Genomic DNA, 22,046 nt, shown 5'->3' on the forward strand with positions numbered 1-22,046 from the left:
CGAATGATTGCATGCATGTGTATGCACACTTTGAGGCATGGGCTCTCCAACTGAACCCTGAAGGGGATGAATTTAGTCTGTGATTGCCCTATAGTTTTTTATTTATATATATTTATTTATTTTCTATACAGCTGGTGTCTTGCCTAAGTCAAAAGATTTGCCTGACCAGAGTGCACATTTGCCCATCATTCCCAAATATTGGCCTACCCGGCGCGATAGTAATGTACTGTCCTGGATCATTTCTAGAACTCAATCAGTCTAGTGGATAAAATCACAAATCCTGTCAGAATGCTGAGAGCTCGGGATTTCGCCACCATATTCGCCCATCTATGGTAGCCTACTATGAACTCGTTCTTACACACTTGGTCGTTACACTATGTCCCTTATGGACAAGTGTTTCATCCATGTAGTTGACTGGTTCGTTGATGTACACCAATAGGCTACTTTCCTCCAGTTCGCTTGAGGTAATTATGATATTTTTCTGTGGGATACGATTGCGACTCGAGCAAGAGCATCACTACCACACAGAAGAGCACGAGCAGGGGCAAGAAGGCGGGCTTTCGATAGCGTCAGAAGATAATAAAGTAGTCGACCTAAATTATTTTCCGTAGCGTAATTATCCTACTACTCCCAGAGGGTGGTGCAGTAGTCAGAATAAATTAATGAAGGATGACAAATTAAATTGTGTAAGGTCTCAAGGCATATGTTTTAAAGTCTTGTAAAACATGATAAATCAACCAGCAACCGAACGAAAAGCTTAGGCGAGAAGGAACCCGAACGTTTGGAGTTGTGCGTAAAATATGGAAATGTTTTACTATCAACGTTTCATTGAAGTCATTAGCTGGTGAGTTTTCGTTCATTGTATACAATTTTCAGTGTACATTTTAAATTGTGTAACCTAAACCCTAATTGATTTTGCAATTGTGTTTTTATATCAGACAGTTCATAGGCTACTGATTTACCAATCTGCATTGTAGGCTACTTGTCAATAATATGAACTAAGCACCTGTGGGCAGCAATATTTTGTACATATTGTGAATTACATCATACTTGTTTGTTTCTGGAAACTCAAGCAGGCCAGTCGTCCAGGAGCGGACTTGTGTTGTCGCCCTTTGGCGTCGATTGATTTATGGGTCAGCCTAATTCAGACCCCATGTAATAGTTTTTATGGTCAACGTGGGCTTCTGGACAGAGACCAGCTCAAACGAGTTCTTGACATGGCTTTCGACTTTAATCCCACAATAAGTGCCAAAATGGTGACTGTGATTTCCATTATATTCCTTTGACTCAAAATTTGAACAGGTCCACAACCTAATATGGAAGGAACAAAAACACAAACGTAATATTAATAAATATACAAAAATACAGTACCTGGGTTGGCTAGGCTATATTGTCAAAGAAGCAAAGGCTAGACTACTTGATTTATCTTCCAATGTAAGTATGCAGAATGCTACATTTTTCCGGTCGTGACAATTTTTATTTTATTTTTTTAAATCAAGCCTGATTGAGCCTGGTAAATGTTCTTATCATCTTGAATACGTTGGATGAGCCAATCATATAAATATCCATTAAAACGTATAATTAGATAACTAGACGTTTATGATAGATTTTCAACTTCATAATTGATTTTCATCTGCAGCCTGATAAACTAAAATTAACATTTCAATTATAATTCATCAAGGGAGAGAGAAAGATACAATAATGTTATCCAGCTTGTAGATTTTTTTTGTACGTTTTTTCCCCAGCCAGAGAGATGGCGCAAATCACAGAAGAAGGAGAATATCACAACAATGAAGTGCGACTGGCAAAGCAGAGTGCCAAAGAGCACCTTTTGGTGACTGGCCAAATAGGCACTTTAATCAGGAGGTGCTTTATGCACAGGAAGTATTTCACTATCCTTGTTAGGGGAATGATTTACCCTGACTTTTAATTATCAACCTGACCTGATCTGGGTCAAGCAAGAAAGTATTTTTCATCAGTGCCTTCTTTGTTTTGCTTGGTCGTCATTACCGGAGTTTAAATGGACTTGTTTTTAATTGAAAAGTTATGTGAGACAGGGCTGCTTATACAGTCCCAACAATCCAGGAATGAGAATATATTTTGACGGGTTGCTCAGCTGCAGCTTTTAGCTTCATCTGCAGTCCTTAATAGCAGGCTTAGTTAAAAGCATTTGGGCAAGGTCACGCGGTAACGGAGTCACAATCCCACTATAAAAACGGCCATATCTTTTTAATATGTGTCATGGAGCCATATGGGAGTCATTAAATGCATACAATTAAGTTGTATTATTTCGTTTCTGGGCAAGTGTGACTCCACACTAATCAATTTTTTTGCATTAAAGATATATTTGAACAATTACTTGTTAATATTGCACTAACTAGTACGGCACTAAATATATATAACTAAATTTAATGAATGGGAAACATAGAAATAACACACATAGAACAGATCTACCGCTTCTTAGACTTGCTTTCATTGTGAATGATAGATCTATAACCTGCACTTCTATGTGAATTTGTGTCTTTTACTTTCGGTTTTGTATACCAGCTTCAAACAGCTGAAAATACAATATTTTTGGTTACTGAAAAGATATCTCACAGAGGTTTAGATGGTACAGTAATTCTCTATACATTGCTTGCTTTCTCACATAAACTAAAATAAGGCAAACTATTAGAATTTTAGCAACCAGGAAATGGCAGAACGATTTCTGCATATTGCACCTTTAAGATCTGGCCCCAATTCTAAAAACATATATGCACATTTTTATAGTGGGAGTGTGACCCCTCTACCGCATGGCCTTGCCCTTTGAACCTAGAAGAATGCGCCACAGATCCTTGCACACTTTCATCCATTCTGCTCCAATTTGACTCTTACAGTCCAGGGGATTAACATCAAGGCAATTCCACTGTAAAATAATGGTGGAGACGATATTTCACTTTAATAGTATGCCAAACAAAAAACATTGATTTCAAGGTTAAACAAACCATACTACTCGATGCACAAGGACTACTTTTATCAATTTCCACAAAACATTTTACAAAAATACATTTACTCGAAGAACAGTGCAGATGTAAAGTTTGGTAACGGAATGACAGTGAAATCTCCATCAGTGTTTTGTGTTACCACGTTGTCCAAAAACGACTCTGAATTAAGATTCAAAGATGTTTGCAGAAATATTGGGGTGTCAGCTATGATATACTATATCTACAAAAGTATGTAGATACCCCGCAAAATGTGTGGACAGGTTGCTGACAGGTGCCGTTGCTGACAGGTGTATATAATAGAGCACACAGCCATACAATCTCCATATACAAACATTGGCAGTAGAATGGCCTTACTGAAGAGCTCAGTGACTTTCAACGCGGCACCGTCATAGGATGTCACCTTCGAAACAAGTCAGTTTGTCAAATTCCTGACCTGCTAGAGCTACTCCGGTCTACTGTAAGTGCATGTTTTGGGAAGTGGAAACGTCTAGGAGCAACAACGGCTCAGCCGCAAAGTGGTAGGCCACACAAGCTCTAGGAACGGGACCGCCGAGTGCTGAAGTGCGTAGCGTGTAAAAATCGCCTGTCCTCGGTTGCAAAACCCACAACCGATTTCATAACTGCCTCTGGAAGCAAAGTTAGCACAATAACTGTTTGTCAGGAGCTTCATGAAATGTGTTTCTATGGGCGAGCAGCCACACACAAGCCTAAGATCACCATGCGCAATGCCAAGCATTGCCTGGAGTGGTGTAAAGCTCGCCGCCATTGGAATCTGGAGCAGTGGAAACGCGTTCTCTGGAGTGATGAATCACGCTTCACCATCTGTCAGTCCGACGGACGAATCTGGGTTTGGCGGATGCCAGGAGAACTCTACCTGTCCCAATGCATAGTTCTAACTGGTGGAGTTGAAATAATGGTCTGGGGCTGTTTTTCATGTTTCGGGCTAGGCTCCTTAGTTCTAGTGAAGCTAAATCTTAACGCTACAGCATACAATGACATTCTAGATGATTCTGTGCTTCCAACTTTGTAGCAACAGTTTGGGGAAGGCCCTTTCCTGTTTCAGCATCACAATGCCACCGTGCACAAAGCGTTGTCCGTACAGAAATGGTTTGTCGAGATCGGTGTGGAAGAACTTGACTGGCCTGCACAGATCCCTGACATCAACCCCATCGAACACCATTGGGATGAATTGGAACACCGACTGCGAGCCAGGCCTAGTCGGCCAACATCAGTGCCCGAACTCATTAATGCTCTTGTGGCTGAATGGAAGCAAGTCCCTGAAGCAGTGTTCCAACATCTAGTGGAAAGCCTTCCCAGAAGAGTGGAGGCTGTTATAGCAGCAAAGGGGGGACCAACTCCATATTAATGCCCATGATTTTGGAATGAGATGTTTGACGAGCAGGTGTCCACATAATTTTGGTCATGTAGTGTATGACACCTTGAGTTTGAAAAATAATAATATATATTTTGGATGTTGAAGTACAGTGAAGTGGGATTAACATATGGTAACAGAATGATGGTAAGAGAATGACAATATGGGTCCTTGAGCTGTACTGTAGACAGGTTAGCTGACATCACAAAAACAATGCAAACGCTTTACTGGGGCAGAAGGCAGTGTGTTGTTGTGATTCTGGCTGGCCAGATAGCTAGCAGTAATGATAAGAAGCTGCCATGTGGGGAGTCGTTTCAGCTAGTTGTATGTTGTTCTTGATGCCATGTCTTGTTTAGAGGTGTTTTGACTAATTTCCTGTCAATGCTAATATGGCAAAAATGTGCTAGCAAGCTAATCAACAACTGTAACGATGTATTTCAAGGACAAGTTCTCATTCTGCAAATGTATTTGTTTTCAATAAACATTGGAGATGAAATATATACTAAACAAAAATATAAACACAACATGCAACAATTTCAAACAATTTAAGGATATCAGTCAATTGAAATAAATATATTAGGCCCTAATCTAACATGACTGGGAATACAGATATGCATCTGTTGGTCACAGATACCTTCAAAAAAAGATAGGGGTGTGGATCAGAAAACCAGTCAGTATCTGGTGTGACCACCATTTGCCTCATGCAGAGCGACATCTCCTTCACATAGAGTTGATCAGGCTGTTGATTGTGGCCTGTTGTTCCTCTCCTCTTCAATGGCTGTGCGAAGTTGCTGGCTATTGGCGGAAACTGGAACACGCTGTTGTACATGTCAATCCAGAGCATCCCACACATGCTCAATGGGTGACATATCTGCTGAGTATGCAGGCCATGGAAGAACTGGGACATTTTCAGCTTCCAGGAATTGTGTAGAGATCCTTGCGACAGGGGACGGTGCATTATCATGCTGAAACATGAGGTGATGGCTGCGGATGAATGACATGACTATTGGCCTCAGGGTTGAAATTGCCATTGATAAAATGCAATCGATTTTGTTGTCCATAGCTTATGCCTGCCCATATCATAACCCCACTGCCACCATTGGGCACTCTGCTCACAACGTTGACATCAGAAAACTGCTCGCCCACTGCTCGCCCACACGACGTCTGCGGTTGTGAGGCTGGTTGGACGTACTGCCAAATTCTCAAAAATGATGTTGGAGGCGGCTTTTGGTAGAGAAATGAACATTAAATTCCCTGGCAAAAGCTCTGATGAACATTCCTGCAGTCAGCAAGCCATTTGCATGGTCTCTCAAAACCTGAGACATCTGTGACATTGTGTTGTGTGACAAAACTGCACATTTTAGAGTGACCTTTTATTGTCCCCAGCACAAGGTGCACCTGTGCTGTAGACAATGCTGTTTAATTAGCTTCTTGATTTGCCACACCTGTCAGGTGGATGGATTATCTTGGCAAAGGAGAAACTCTCACTAACAGGGATGTAAACAAATTTGTGCACAACATTTCAGAGAAATAAGCTTTTTGTATGTATGAAACATTTCTGGGATCTTTTATTTCAAATGAAATTTTACTTGTCACATGCGCCCTGAATACAACAGGTGTAGACCTTACAGTGAAATGCTTACTTACAGGCCAACAATGCCATTCAAGAAATACAGTTAATAAAATATTTACTAAATAAAAAATCTAATCAATCAAAAAGTAACATAAGAAATGTGCATAACAATAACGAGGCTATATACAGGGAGTACAAAGTCAATGTGCGTGGGATACAGTTTAGTCCAGGTAATTTGTAAAGTGACTGCATAGATAATAAACAGTGAGTAGCAACAGTGTATAAACAATGTCAACTCATGAAACATGGGACCAACACTTTACACGTTGCGTTGATATTTCTCAGTGTAGTTTACATGCTGTCAACAATCTAAGCCAACCCCCGTCTGTTTTGCCCCATAGTTGTGCACGCACCAGTTTTGATGCTAAACAACCAACCATTCTATACAGAATTGCATAATTATGGATGATGTATACAGATTAGGTACACAAAGGTAGAACATTTTTGTTATTCTACACACTGGATATTATTTGAATGAGCTCCGCCGCCAAACATGCTGTTCAATGACTACAGCTCAGCATTCAACACCATAGTGCCCACGAAGCTCATCACTAAGCTAAGGACCCTGGGACTAAACACCTCCCTCAGCAACTGGATCCTAGACTTCCTGACAGGCCACCCCCAGGTGGTAAGGGTAGGCAACAACACGTCTGCCACGCTGATCCTCAACACTGGGGCCCCCCAGGGGTGTGTACTTAGACCCCTCCTGTACTGCCTGTTCACCCACAACTGTGTGGCCAAACACGACTCCAACACCATCATTACATTTGCTGACAACACAACAGTAGTAGGCCTGATCAGCGACAACAATGAGACAGCCTATAGGGAGGAGGTCAGAGAACTGGCAGTGTGGTGCCAGGACAACAACCTCTCCCTCAATGTGAGAAAGACAAAGGAGCTGATCGTGGACTACAGGAAAAGGCGGGCCGAACAGGCCCCCCATTAACATCGATGGGGCCGTAGTGGAGCAGTTTGAGAGTTTCAAGTTCCTTGGTGTCCACATCACCAACGAACTATCATGGTTCAAAACACACCAAGACAGTTGTGAAGAGGGCACAACAACACATTTTCCCCCGCAGGAGACTGAAAAGATTTGGCATGGGCCCCCACATCCTCAAAAGGTTCTACAGCTGCACCATTGAGAGCATCCTGACCGGTTGCATCACCTCCTGTTATGGCAACTGCTCAGCATCTGACCGTAAAGCACTACAGAGGGTAGTGCATACGGCCCAGTACATCACTGGGGCCAAGCCTCCTGCCATCCAGGACCTATATAATAGGCGGTTGTCAGAGGAAAGCCCAAACAATTGTCAGAAACTCCAGTCATTCAAGTCATAAACTATTTTCTCTGCTACGGCAAGCGGTACCGGAGCGCAAAGTCTAGGAACAAAAAGCTCCTTAACAGCTTCTACCCCCAAGCCACAAAACAGCTGAACAATTAATCAAATGGCCACTGGACTATTTACATTGACACCCCCCCCCCTCCATTTGTTTTGTACACAGCTGCTACTTGCTGTTTATTATCTATGCATAGTCACTTCACCCCTACCTACATGTACAAATTACCTCGACTAACCTGTACCCCCGCACATTGACTCAGTACCGGAACCCCCTGTATGTGGCCTCGTTATTGTTATTGTATTGTTACTTTTTATATATTTTTTTACTTAAGTTTATTTGGTTATTATTTTCTTAACTCTTCTTGAACTGCGCTGTTGGTTAAGAGCTTGTAAGTAAGCATTTCACGGTAAGGTCTACACTTGTTGTATTCGGTGCATGTGACAAATAAAGTTTGATTTGATTCCAAATTTGTGTGTGTGTGTGATTTCAGTGCTATCGATAAACAACTCTTGCATTCTCGCCAGTCAATGCATCCATATGACCCATCAAATATTTGGCCTTCCCTGACCTTCCCAGCTAGCACATTTGGTTCCTTGGAAGTTGTGGGAACTACTGTTTTTGGTTTCACATTGGTTGTTGGAATAAAGCCATGCGTTTCCTGGCTGGTAAAACATTTTTTTTTTTTTCACGTTCTGCTAACAGAAGTTAACATTTCGGCTGGTCTAAGAACATTTATTTTACAGTAGGTTACAGGTAGGTTCTGAGAATGTTTTACTCTGGTACCTTGAAAGCTTTCCTGGGAGGTTTTACTGAAGCTCTGTGAACGAAGATATTTTCTTTTCTTATTTTCCATGGAATTAGTTCACTGCGCCACCAGGATGGAGGTAGCAGGACATGTTTTTTTATGCACAAAAAAACTGTTCATTTTAGTCTATTCAAACAGACCCCATTTCAAAGGAAACAAGCACTCCTTAAGATGCACTCATTAAGATCTGGCCAATAAGTTGGCACGGCCAATACACCTGAACACACTTAACAAGATAGAGGATAGAGATCATTTTGTTGATGCTGAGAATGGAATGTATATGTTTTAAAATAACATTCTTAGAACATTCTCTAACGTTACTAACGTTTTCTTGTGGTTTTTATGGAAAGAACAATTTGAGAACATTCACAATGGACAACCACACTCTCATCAAACTCTAAGAAACATATGGTTCTCAGAACATTATGTGCTAGCTGGGTTTGTACCCACAATGCATCACTATTGACCAGACCAAATCTATACCAATCATAGACGTCTATGTTTCAAGTTTGGACATCAAAGTACTGCACAGTGCAGCACGTATTAGAATAAAGTACAGTATAGTTCAGTACAGTAAATTTCAGTACAGTACAATAGAGTAAATTATACTGTACTCTAGTGTGCTCTACTGTACTAAACTCTACTGTACATTACTGTATTGTACTGACCTCTACTTTTCTGTACTGTACTATACTGTGCTGTGCTGTACTGTACTGTGCTGTCCAAAGTTGTGAAACAGACATCTATGATTGGTTCAGATTTGGGCTGACCAAATTTCAACTACTTTTCAACATCCATGGACGTCCGGTGTCGGTCAGTGCTCAGTGGGTGAGAGGGTTGGTTACACTAAATGGAAAGAGAGGGGGCTCATGGGTAGGTGTCAGTAAGAGGTGGGTTATCCAGATTGTTTTCAAACTTTTGCTTTGACCACCACTTGACAGAAAGAAAACAGTTATGAGCTGAACATAACAGTATGCCAGTGGAAGGGAGGACAGTAGCAGGTGACCCAACTGTGGTTTGTGACTACTATGAATTCCCATTGTAGCCATTCAGTTGCAGTCAGTCTGTTACAGATTTTTTGGTTATTCTTTTAACGAATTGGTAACAGAATAATGCGTTTTAATCACTTAATAAATTATGAACCAAATTGTTATCAGTAAAAACATAAAACTACTTGGTTGGTCTACCTTGTTACTTATGTGAACTTTCATAATCCTCCCTCATGAGGGAGAGAAATGAGGAAATATCTAAAGATATGTGGGTTTTTGGTAACTGAATGATACTAGGCAATATTTCTTAAACGTATGTTTTTTTAAATGTATTTCTAATACCTTTTAAGACTTTTTCTGCTAGATGTTTTCTAAGACCCCTTTTCCATCTGTTTGACCAGAAATCAAAGCCTTAGTTTATTCCTAATTTCTAGCATGGAAAATGGTGGACAATTTTTCCCCCCCCAGAAATATTGACTCTTGTAGGTTTCATTTCACACCAAATTTGATGTGCTCCTATGAACTTCACATGTGGCGCAGTGGTCTAGGGCACTGCATTGCAGTGCTAGCTGCGCCACCAGAGTCTCTGGGTTCGCGCCCAGGCTGGGCTGGGTTCGCGCCCAGGCTCTGTCGCAGCCGGCCGCAACCGGGAGATCCGTGGGGCGACGCACAATTGGCATAGCGTCGTCCGGGTTAGGGAGGGTTTGGCCGGTAGGGATATCCTTGTCTCAGTATGTAAAAATGTAATAAAATGTATGCACTCTACTGTAAGTTGCTCTGGATAAGAGCGTCTGCTAAATGACTAAAATGTAAATGTAAAATGAATGCTCATAGGGCTTTTAACATGGAACTGCCCATCACTAGTATTGGAGAGTTGGTTTAAAAACCTGTTTATGGAGGATAATGCATTCTGTTCACACCAACTCTTTCCTGGGTTGACAATTTCAAAGGATTGTTTCTTTCATTCTCTTTTTTATGCCATCTCAGTAGCCTCAAACAATACCTATTTGGAAGGATTGTGCATAAACATTATGCATACATAATTAAAGTCACAATATGAAGATTTAAATGGCAATACCCTTGGGCTCATGTCAAACCAACAAATTACTTATTTTCGCCACTGCAGTGGTTATGATAGACTGCTAAAGGACTAGGACCAATGTTTATGCATGTTTTCATTCTACCTTTAATTTGATTAAGTTGCCGTAGTGTTTCTGCATATCAGAGGACTTATTAAACTAATCAATGATGTAAACACAACATCACAGCACTATAATAAAACCTCATTGTTAATTTTCCAACCAATCTATTTGAGCAAAATGAAGCATGGTTGAAACAACCTGCATACTTACTCTGAGGTCACAAGGAAATGGACTGTGTCTCTGTGCCTTTATTTGATGATGTTTTCTTTCAGACTCAACCGCGGTTATCACATTTATTGGATGAGATAACAGCCCCAGTATGTGCTGTACCCAGAGAGGACAGTATGTGCATTTCATTAGCGTTCCACATGATTGGACCCACGCTATAGCTTTAGCACCACCATAGCAGTTTACCTTTATTGGAATCAAGTTAGGATTGTGGATGGCTCTGATCAGATTAGCAAGCTGCCCGTAAGTGTGCCAAAGGGGAAAAGCTCCACCTGTCCAGTGGTGTGTGGAGGATTATGTAGTGTAGTTGCTTTTCTGTGAAAAACGCAACCCGTAACAAACTGTTGTGGCTCTCTTTCAAGAGGTTGATCTCTTTGTCCTCTCAAAGCTGCTTTGGAATAGTGAAAGCAGAGAGGGTATGCTGAAAATGGAAGGACATTCTAATGAAAGTGTAGCCTAAAGGAGACCTTGTAACAGGCCCAATGTAATCCAAGAATGGTACAATTGGCCGCTGTTATATATTCTTGGTATATTCCCCATAGGCGGAAAGTTTCCTGACCGCTGAAGTCCACCTTCAGAAGAATCAAGCACCTTTTATTAAAGCGTGCTTGCTGGAATCCTTGTTTACCATCCATCTCCTCCTGTCAGACATTGTTCTTTCTCTCATTGTACCTCGTTGGATTCAATCCGTCAATGCTATTAACTAAAACGACCTCATTTGGCATGTCACATCAGTGCTACACTGAAACCAATTATCTTTTCTCATTTATTTGTGCTATTATTAATTTTGCAGACAGTGCACTTTGTGCGAGCAATGACTTAACTGACTGCCTTGATAAAGAATTATAATATAGTGCACCCTGCAACACGACAGAACACTGTCTCTGGAACCAGATTGATTTGAGTGAGCTGTCATAGTGACCCACTTCTGCCTGTGAGAAAGAGTGAGAGTGTAAATACAAACATATTCAGAGCACACACATGCGTACACACACACATAATGCATAACGCCTAACCCTAAGCATCCCGACGCAGACACACATTCCACCATACAAAGACCAGAAACTCTCCAAAACCCACAAACATTGAAGTTGCAGATACACACAAAAAGCATTTGTATAAAACACATTAAATACAGATGAAACAAATGCAATTGCAAATGTGGGCACAGTGTCACACAGTTAATATAATCATATTTTTCACAGTTGCAAGCTTACAGCCAGACAAACATACTCTTCTTCATGGCTTCCCTACATGCTTAGTGTAATGCAAATACACAATCTATCTAACGTAGGTCTACACACACACACACACACACACACACACACACACACACTGCAATATTATTGAGGTATACGTTGTCTTTACAAAATGTTTTAAAGTGATTGAATCAGAAATGGCTTGCTTGACTTGATGTTGTTTACGAGCCCTTTCTCCTTTCCCTGGCAGACCCAATGGCACAAAAAGAATCTGGCATTCTGAAGAGCACTGCTATTCTCTCCCCCTCAGCCTAGCAGCTGTTCTGCTCACAAACCTTTTAATACACGCTTGTAGAACTCTGGTATATATCACAGAGGCTGGTACACAGGGGCAGGTGCCAGGAGCAATAAACAATGTCTTTCTAGCACATAAAAACATACAGATATACACACTGAGACACTTTCAACAGAGTGTAACACACACCCGGGCCCCCTGGTCCGTGTGGTTGTTTAATTTCAGCCATCTTAATTGGTCTAAGAATAGCACTTATACAAGTGTCAAAGTGCATTCACTGTGCATTCTATTTCTAACCCCATGGCGATTTAGAGAGTGACCAATGTGGGGAGGGGAGGAAAAGCCAGGGTGTCTGTTTTGAGGACTGACTTCAATACAATGAATCCACACAAGACTGTTCTCGTGGCCCAGCTAGACATCATGCACCGGTTCAATTGGGTCTTCTTGCCTATAATCTCTAAGTGTCCCTGCCAATACTGATCGGGAAAGATATGTCTTGAGGTAGGAAAGACCAAAGGCTTTGGGAAATACTCGTCAGGTTGCAGAGCAGATACCACTTCAAAACAATGAATCACATAAAAAACAGATCAAACTTAGTTTGGGGTTGTTGTTTTGCTCTGTTTCTACTGTGGGTCATGTCAAAATGAGGAGGAGGCTCATGAGCCACAGTTTTGGTTACCTAAAGTAATTCCATGGAGTCAGTAATGGGGATTCTGTAGCTAGACACGCACTGCAAGGTCACTGTTTTGACACTCAGAATGTTCTGACATCTGTCCACAGTTTGATGTAACACGATGACAGCTGAGCGGACTTGATGAGTTTTGTGTGATGGTGGGGGAGAGCTGAGTGACAAAGTCCAAATGTTTGAAAGAATTAAGCAAAAGTGGGATCCAACCCAAACACCAAACATGGTTTCTGGATCTGCCACGGGATTGTCTGAGTGGATGTTACATCAGGTTGGCTTTGATATTGTTTGCATTTGGCGTTGTGGTTGTCTGTTAGATAAGAGCTGGCCGCTGCACAGGTTTGGACGGGTGGGTTTTGGTGTTATGCAAAAGTTGTACATATCGGCCAATCAGGCATTTTGCCATCAACTGTCCAGCTGAAAACAATAACAAACCCAATACCCTTACCACCCAGGACAGACTTCATTCAGCAGCTTCCTCAACAACAACTATTTCAATTGGAACAATACTTGAAATAGAATACTATTTTTACCCGTTAGAATGTACTTAGCATAAATACAAAGGAATATGATACCGTGTGACTGTGGAATCCAAAGTGGGTGAAGTCTAGATTCCTGACCCTGTCTAATTTGACAGACAGGGTCAGGTCACTTTGTGACCCCTAGGTCAGGACCATTGGCTGCAATCTAGCTTCATGGTGTATGCATCGACATACAGTACCAGTCAAAAGTTCGGACACACCTACTCATTCAAGGGTTTTTCTTTATTTTTTACTATTTTCTACATTGTAGAATAATAGTGAAGACATCAAAACTATGAAATAACACACATGGAATCATGTAGTAACCAAAAAAGTTTCACGCCCTGACCTTAGAGATCCTTTTTATGTCTCTATTTTGGTTGGTCTGGGCATGAGTTGGGGTGGGCATTCTATGTTTTGTGTTCTATGTTTTCTATTTCTGTGTGTTTGGCCGGGTGTGGTTCTCAATCAGAGGCAGCTGTCTATCGTTGTCTCTGATTGAGAACCATACTTAGGTAGCCTTTTTCCACCTGTGTTTTGTGGGTAGTTATTTTCTGTTTAGCTGTTTTGTTTGTCTGACAGAACTGTTCGATTTCGGTCTCCTGTTTGTTGTTTTTGTTCGATTGTTTTTTTGGATTAAATCATGAACACTTTAAACGCTGGATCTTGGTCCACTCTTCCTTCAGCCCACGAGAAGCGTTACAAAAAGTGTTAAACAAATCAATATTTCTTTTAAATATTTGAGATTCTTGACGACATCTTTGCACACTCTTGGCATTCTCTCAACCAGCTTCACCTGGAATGCTTTTCCAACAGACTTGAAGGAATTCCCACATATGCTGAGCACTTGTTGGCTGCTTTTCCTTCACTCTGCGGTTTTTGCGACAGCACTAGAAGAAACTTTAAAAGTTCTTGAAATTTTCCGGATTGACTGACCTTCATGTCTTAAAGTAATGATGGACTGTCATTTCTCTTTACTTATTTGAGCTGTTCTTGCCATAATATGGACTTGGTCTTTTACCAAATAGGACTATCTTCTGTATAGCACCCCTACCTTGTCACAACACAACTGATTGGCTCAAATGCATTAAAAAGGAAAACAATTCCACAAATTAACTTTTTTAACAAGGCACACCTGTTAAATGAAATGTATTCCAGGTGATTACCTCATGAAGCTGGTTAAAATAATGCCAAGAATGTGCAAAGCTGTTATCAAGGCAAAATCAAGGCAAAGAGTGGCTACTTTGAAGAATCTCAAATAGAAAATATATTTACATTTTTAGGTTACTGCATGATTCCATATGTGTTATTTCATAGTTTTGAATTCTTCACTACTATTCTACAATGTAGAAAATAGTAAAAATAAAGAAAAACTTGAATGAGTAAGTGTCCAAACTTTTGATTGGTACTGTATAGCAGGAGGAATTCTATAACACTGTGGCTGGAGGCTCAACCTCTGACAGCCCTGCCTCATTCGGACCACCTAGCTTCCCGCCGTGATGTCATGCACCTGCCAGTCTCTGTCTCTCACAAGTCCACACTGAGGGATCAACACGGTTAATTTATGTTAGCTTGCACTGTGGTGTTAGAATGGATCAAGGAGTTCCAAGCGTCTGAGCGCAAGTGGATGGGTTATGAGTCAGCCCTTCTAGTCGCTATAAGACCGTTTTCGGGAATAGCAGGGATGAGACAAGCCACTCTGGGACTGATTTCAACTTGGCCGGTCAGTGAGAAGGCTGTGTCGAGAAAGGACAGTGAGAAAGTGTCTCTATGATGTTGGACTGTGAGAGACAGCAGCTCCCGCAGGTTTGACTGAGCTCAGCACTCTATATGAATAATATTGATGTATTTGTCATATCATATGCATATTCATTTGATATATTGGATTGTAGATGTTCAGTATATTTAGAGTAGTATATGATATATTTTAGAAAGGGCATGAACAAAGAAATATGGTAACGGTAAATAATTGCAAGCTATATTGTACCCATATTTACTTGTATTTTGGTTTTAAGCAGTAGTTAAATCACAGCAATGGATCGGTCCATAGTCCTCCTTCATAAGTCTTGATGTGCCTGACAACATTTTGTCAGCTAGTGAATGTTTTCTTCAGTGATATGAGTTGGATCTTGGGGCCAATTTTTCAAATGCAATGCCACAATTAGTAAACTGATTGGATTAATTTACAAGATATCAGCAATGACATGATTATGTCATCACATTGTGCCAGTTGGGGGAAATATATGTAGGCTATCACTTTTTACTTTTGTTTATTTAGGTTTTAACTTTTGATCAGTGGTGGAAAAAGTAAAGATACCTTAATAGAAAATGACTCAAGTAAAAGTAAAAGGAACACAGTAAATTTCTACTTGAGTAAAAGTCTAAAAGTATTTGGTTTAAAATATACTTAAGTATCAAAAGTAAAAGTATAAATTCCTTATATTAAGCAAACCAAATGGCACAATTTTCTTGTTTTTTTTATTTACGGATAGGCAGGGGCACACTTCAATATTCAGACATCATTTACAAACCAAGCATGTGTCTTTAATGAGTCTGCCAGATCAAAGGCAGGGATGACCAGGGATGTTCTGTGCATGAATTGGACAATTTTCCTCTCCTGCTAAGTATTCAAAATGTAACGAGTACTTTTGGGTGTCAAGGAAAATGTATGGAGTAAAAAGTACAATATTTTCTTAAGGAAGGAAGTGAAGTAAAATTATAAGTAGTTGAAAATATAAATAGGAAAGTACAGATACCCCCAAAAACCACTTAAGTAGCACCTTAAAGTATTTTTACTTAAGTACTTTACACCACTGCTTTTGATGTTGTCGATTTAGATTTTGCCTTTTGGTGTTTATGAGGGCTAGATCTAAATGCAGTTGCAGTTACAACTAATGTTTTTGGCATTTGTGTCGGTATAAGAGTTAGTGCTTTAGTCAGTGCTTTAGTCGTCACCAGGATTAAAACTTTTAAAAGCATTCCCAAAATCTGATTTGCACCATAGTTGAATTATAAATGTTGCTGAAATGTATGTCATATTATATTTTATATATTTGTACTTAAAAGGATAGTTTGAGATTTTGGCAATTAAGCTTTTTTTTTCTACTTACCCAGAGTCAAATCAAATTGTATCCATGAGTTCAACTGACTCTGGGTAAGTAGAAGAAAGGACTGAATTGCCAAAATGTTGAACTATCCCTTTTAATACAGTGTAGTTGAAAATGTTCCCTAATTTCTTGTCCTGCTTAATTAATTGAAAAGGAGCCTGCACAGTACGACAAAACCTTTTTGTTTCTTGGGGTATGATGTGCCTCCATGGGAATGTTTGACTATTCCATACTCGACCTTCTCAACTTGGTCCTGTATAGCCTACGTGCGCACATCTAACTTCACATGTCACGTGTCACTGGCCCTGACCACAGATAGCCTGCCTAATCCAGATGTCTGGCCAGGGGGCACAGCTCCCATCTGAACTGGCCTTCATCACGGTTTTTAGAATCAGTAAGCATAGGTCTGGATGCACTAATGAGGATTTTTTTTGCAGATCAAGATGGGGCACGGTCAAGGGCATATGTTTCATTACCGTACCACTACCTTTTAGCCTGCAACTTAGACTGAGGATATAAGGTGCAGAGTAAAAGTGGTAAATAATGTATTATTTGGTAAATCAATTAGTAGAGATGTTGTCTGTATTAAACAGAGATGTAGGTCGATAGTAATTAGGACATCTGCTCTAAATAGTACCTTAATTATGCTCTGACGTTGATAATGTGGATTTTTTAAATACATTTTTTATTGTCTTGATTCCACTCTCAAATTCACCACTTTTTTAGGTTTATCTCAAAATGTTGGAAACTCATGCTTTGTCCATAAATATAGCATTTGCAATCCATGATTTACAAATGCTACAAAGGTTTTGTTTTTTGGGGGGGGAGATTCATTCCTGTCTCTTTTGTCTCTCTAGGCCACTTGCAAGGACATGTTTTTTACAGAACATCATCTCTTATAGAAGACTTAACTCAAGTCTGATCCCAACTTGACCACCGCTGGTTATGAAAACCTGCATCCTCACAGTAAATCGGTAAGTTCCTTAACAAATACTCAAATATATTCAGACCTTTGTTTTCATCTGTTATGGCATTGTGAGTTAGCATGACTGCTCTTTAGCTATCAGTTCATAACCTTTTTGTTCCCATTTTTAGGCAGGAGGCAAGATGTTTGTGGAGTCTGTTGTCCGATGGGGGGCATGGAGCATCTTGCTCCAGTGTGGATTATTGGGCGTGTCAGCAGGGGACTTCCCCTGGCCTTGCCCTGCCAGGTGTGTGTGTCGGCTTGAGACTTTAGAAGTGAACTGCTCTGACAAACAGCTGACTTCTGTGTCTGAGGGCTTCGCTAGTGGCACCCAGCGCATTAACTTATCTCGTAACAAGCTGAAGACGCTGGGTCGTCGCCAGTTCTTTGGCATGACCCAGCTAGAGGATCTGGACATTAGTGACAATGTCATTGCCATGATTGAAGTGGAGGCTTTCCAGGGCCTGCAGAACCTCAAGACCCTGTGCATTAGGAGCAATCACCTCAAGATCATCTCTGTGGGTGTCTTCTCCGGACTGCCCAGCCTGCGCTTCCTGGACCTGAGTGAGAACGAGATCCTAGTCTTTCTGGACTTTACTTTCCGTGAGTTGGTGAGCCTGCACCAGCTGGAGGCTGGGGAGAATGACCTGGTGTTTATCTCCCAGCGGGCCTTTACCGGCCTGCAGAACCTGCAGAAGCTCAATCTGGACCGCAGCAACCTGACCTCCATCCCCACCGAGGCACTGTCCCAGCTCCAGAGCCTGACTCGGCTGCGCATGATCCGCCTCACCATCTCGGCGCTGCCCAACAATGCCTTCCGCCGCCTGCATCGGCTGCGTAGCCTCGTCATCTCCCACTGGCCCTTGCTGGACACCCTGGCCAGCAACAGCCTGATTGGCCTCAACCTCACCTCGCTGGTCATCAGCAGCTGCAATCTCAGTGCTGTCCCATACCAGGCGCTGCGCCACCTGGTCTACCTGGGCTACCTGGACCTGTCCTACAACCCCATCACAGCCATCCAGGGTAACCTACTGGGGGACCTGTTGCGGCTGCAGGAACTGCACCTGGCTGGGGGCAACCTGCTCCGCATCGAGCCAGGGGCCTTCAGGGGGCTGGCATACTTCCGTCTGCTCAACGTGACATCCAACCAGCTCAGCACACTGGAGGACAGTGCCTTCCACTCGGTGGGGAATCTGCAGGTTCTGCGGCTGGATGGGAACCCCCTGGCCTGCGACTGCCGACTACTCTGGGTGGTCCGCCGGCGACAGCGCCTGAACTTTGACGGTCGCCAACCCACCTGCTCCACCCCGGACATGGTGCGAGAGCGGGAATTCCGGGACTTCTCGGAGAAAGAGCTCCCGAGACTGTTCACCTGCCGGCAGGCCCGCATTGTAGACCGCAGGTCCCAGGAGGTCAGGGTGGAGGAGGGCACTACGGTGCTCTTCTCCTGTAAGGCAGACGGTGACCCAATGCCCTCCTTTACCTGGTTGTCGGCCCAGCGGATTCCGCTCTCCACTACGGGGCGCATCAGGGTGTTGTCCAATGGGACTCTAGAGGTACGCTATGCCCAGGTTCAGGACAGCGGCACATACCAGTGCACGGCGGGCAACGCAGCTGGCAACGACAGCCTGTACGTCAGCCTCTATGTGAAGGGTTTCCCACGTAACCGCACCATGCCCTTTTTCACCGACGAAGGCTGGATAGAGTCCTCACACGCCCCTACTGCCAACTCCTCTGCCCAGGTGGCCAACCAGTACCCGTTTGATGCCAAGACACTGATCATCGCCACCACCATGGGCTTCCTGTCCTTCCTCAGCTCAGTGGCTATCTGCTTCGTCTTCATGTTCTTCTGGAGCCAGAGCAAGGGGCAAATCAAACACACAGCAACCATCGACTATGTACCCCGTACCTCAATGGGGGTAGGAGGAGGAGGAGGGGGTGGGGGTGGAGGGGATGCTGGCAAGTTCACCATGAAGCTTATCTAAGGTTATGTGGGAGAGAACTTGGGACACATTGACTGTGTCACCCCATGAGGGTGAAGGCTCTACAAGGACACAGGGCCACGGTCTGCCTTCAGAAAGCTAGATCCTCACTGCACCCTTAACATACGGAAATTATACATATCTGATGACATATCATCCTAAATATCTTGGAGAAGAAAATAATGAACAGTGGTTGTCTAGAAGCCGGTTTATTTAAACTCTGTTGTCAATTTTTTTAAATGGTGTAATTTTCTTTATTCAAGTATTTATTCAACATTACAATTACAGTGCTACAAATCGAATTTGTCGTTGCAACATGATGATATGAAATATTATACATGTTCATGTGTATAAGGAATGCTCTTAAAGTGTCAAGGTTCATTTCACTCATATCAGGTGTGCTTGGTGGATCTGATATACAGATATATAGTAAGTGTGGATCTCATGTGTCAACTTGCCAATACAGGTCAACCAAGCATTGCCCTCTGACCTGGGGATAACTATTTATGCTTATCCACAGAGGATCCATTCAGAGATTGCATACTCACCATTTGCTTTAGGCTCTATGAAACTATAATAATATGCAAACACATGATTGTAGTTATATAGTTATAATAGATGTATAGAATATTGTACTAGGCTATATTCAAATACGGTAGATAAATCAGTTTCACTGTACAGTAACATTTCATGGCTCACTTTTTGACTAGCCTCTATTTTACGAAAATTCATGTTGTTTTGGGGACAGGAGTATTATTTAGTTATCAGAATATGACAGTGTCCAGCGGGTGATGAAATTCTAATCTGTACATGAGAATGTATCCAATTCCATGTCATATTATAAACAATCTTTTAAGCTTTAAATCCTATTTCCATTTTATTTTTTATAACAAGGTAAGATAGTTCGCACACATCAAATACAAAGAATTCAAGATAATTTTTTGCAAGTCATTTCCTTTTTATATCAGTGGAATTTCATACTGTATAATTTGGTAAGATATTGTAATCAGCAACAATGCTTCAATGATAATATAACTGTATAACATTCATGTAACCTTATCTGTTTATTTTTCCTGAATGTTTATCGATCACAGGGTATTGAAAATATGTGCCTGAGTAATCTTACTCGCCATTAAAGAAACAACGATGAACTGTAATGGCGAACAGCACCTTGTGAAATTCAATGTCAAATGTAGGTCGTGGACATTTCCATGCTATAGGTTACTTTATGGCTGTATCTAGTCCTGTGGATTAGTGTCACTCAAATATGCCACTCTTCTTTCATGTACACTTGTTGTGTAGGTACACACAAACCAAAATTCCAAAACAATGTAAATGATGTACACATCTATAGTTAAGTCTGTTGTTTTGCTATCTTATTTGTAAAATATAATCTTTTTGCATTTTGAAATGATTAAAAACCTCTTTAACCTGCCTCATTGCCTTTGATTGATTCAGCAATATCCCATAGCCTATTATGAAATGACAAAAAAACTATTCAGTCTGCCACAACATACAAATCTCAGTGGATCTGAGTTGGGCTCTATTTTAAATGACTATACAGTACATTGTTAAAGAATTGCTATGAGAGAGACATCCTTCACTGCATAAGACACAGTACGTTGATAATCTCAATGTTTTGACTCAGTTGTCAGACCCATTTCAATCGATTAGAGCAGAGAAAAACTGATTTGTTTCATTGCCTCAGCGCAAACGCAGATGGTTATTTGATAGAGCTATGTTTGTTTGTTACACTTCCTTGTTAGTCTTAATTTTCTTATGGGAAAGGAGGAAATAGTAAATTAGGGTTTTGCTGTATATTGTCTCATTAGTTCAGTTGAAGGTGACAGCATGAAGGTCAACCTCAGGAGATCCACGATCCACTGACAATTTCCCGTCCAGACGGATATGAAGCCCACCAGCTCTAAGTGGATTCTGTGGAGAGCAAATCATTTTCTCTCTCTTGCCCTTGCCCAGAATAATCCAGAAAAAATGATAATCACGTGCATGAGCAGAGATTTAAACCCTTTTGGATTACCTCTGCATGTCTCAATCTGTTATATAGGTCTGTCTGGTGGCTGCTAACCCGAGGCCTGGCCTGTCATATTATCTGTTTTAATGCAACTATTTCCTCTCATGGAATGGAATCCAAAGGTTTTACTGTAGCGTCATAAGCCAATGCTCCCTATGGGAAGCAAATCCAAGGGCATTATTTACTTACTTGTGCTGTCAGGTGCAATGTTCACTGATATTAAAGACTGCGAGGACAGAAAATCATATTTTTTTGTAGGTATAAATCTATTTAGGTTTACAACAGCCTGCCAAAGAAATATATACACTCGAGTAGGTCTCATGGTTTACAGTACAGGTCTACAGTATTATTGCACCTCTACACAGATATGTCCACAAGAGAAAGAACTTGTTAGGTGTGTCAGTTTTAACATGGTTAACACATTTAATGAACCCACAGTGCGGTTTTTCTTTACCTATAATTGATTGAATTGGGGCCCTTGTGTGTGAATTCCAGGTGCTAAAATAACCATGACGCTTTGTGTTCCCCTTATCTGGCCTGATGCTGGCCACTGAGTGGTGCTAAAACCCCATGGTTAAAGATTCTCAAGTCTCATCCATTACACTTACCAAACATATTTTAATTTGTATTAATTATACAAAGGTGCTGGGTCAACGTTTCTAGGGAAATCATTTTGTGGAACTCCTACTGATTGGATTTTATAAGAAGGGAAATAAAATGTAGTTATAGGTGACAATGACTAACTCATCTAGGCGGATGGGTAGAAA

General features: G+C 41.4%; 1 protein-coding gene across 2 annotated transcripts; it reads left to right on the top strand.

Moving 5' to 3' along the window:
• The first annotated feature begins 552 nt into the window (after positions 1 to 552).
• LOC139564368 (leucine-rich repeat and immunoglobulin-like domain-containing nogo receptor-interacting protein 1) lies at positions 553 to 20,681 on the top strand. Of its 2 annotated transcripts, none has more exons than XM_071383842.1 (3): positions 553 to 844; positions 17,159 to 17,275; positions 17,397 to 20,681. In XM_071383842.1, the coding sequence occupies exon 3, from the start codon at positions 17,409 to 17,411 to the stop codon at positions 19,248 to 19,250; it is 1,842 nt and encodes a 613-aa protein (XP_071239943.1). In that variant the 5' UTR covers positions 553 to 844; positions 17,159 to 17,275; positions 17,397 to 17,408; the 3' UTR covers positions 19,251 to 20,681. The 2 variants fall into 2 exon arrangements, with proteins under 2 accessions (XP_071239943.1, XP_071239944.1); XM_071383843.1 differs by lacking the exon at positions 553 to 844 and adding an exon at positions 14,690 to 15,000.
• The last annotated feature ends 1,365 nt before the right edge of the window (positions 20,682 to 22,046 follow it).

Source organism: Salvelinus alpinus, chromosome 35, assembly GCF_045679555.1.
Source record: "Salvelinus alpinus chromosome 35, SLU_Salpinus.1, whole genome shotgun sequence".
In the NCBI taxonomy this organism is placed as follows: Eukaryota; Metazoa; Chordata; class Actinopteri; order Salmoniformes; family Salmonidae; genus Salvelinus; species Salvelinus alpinus.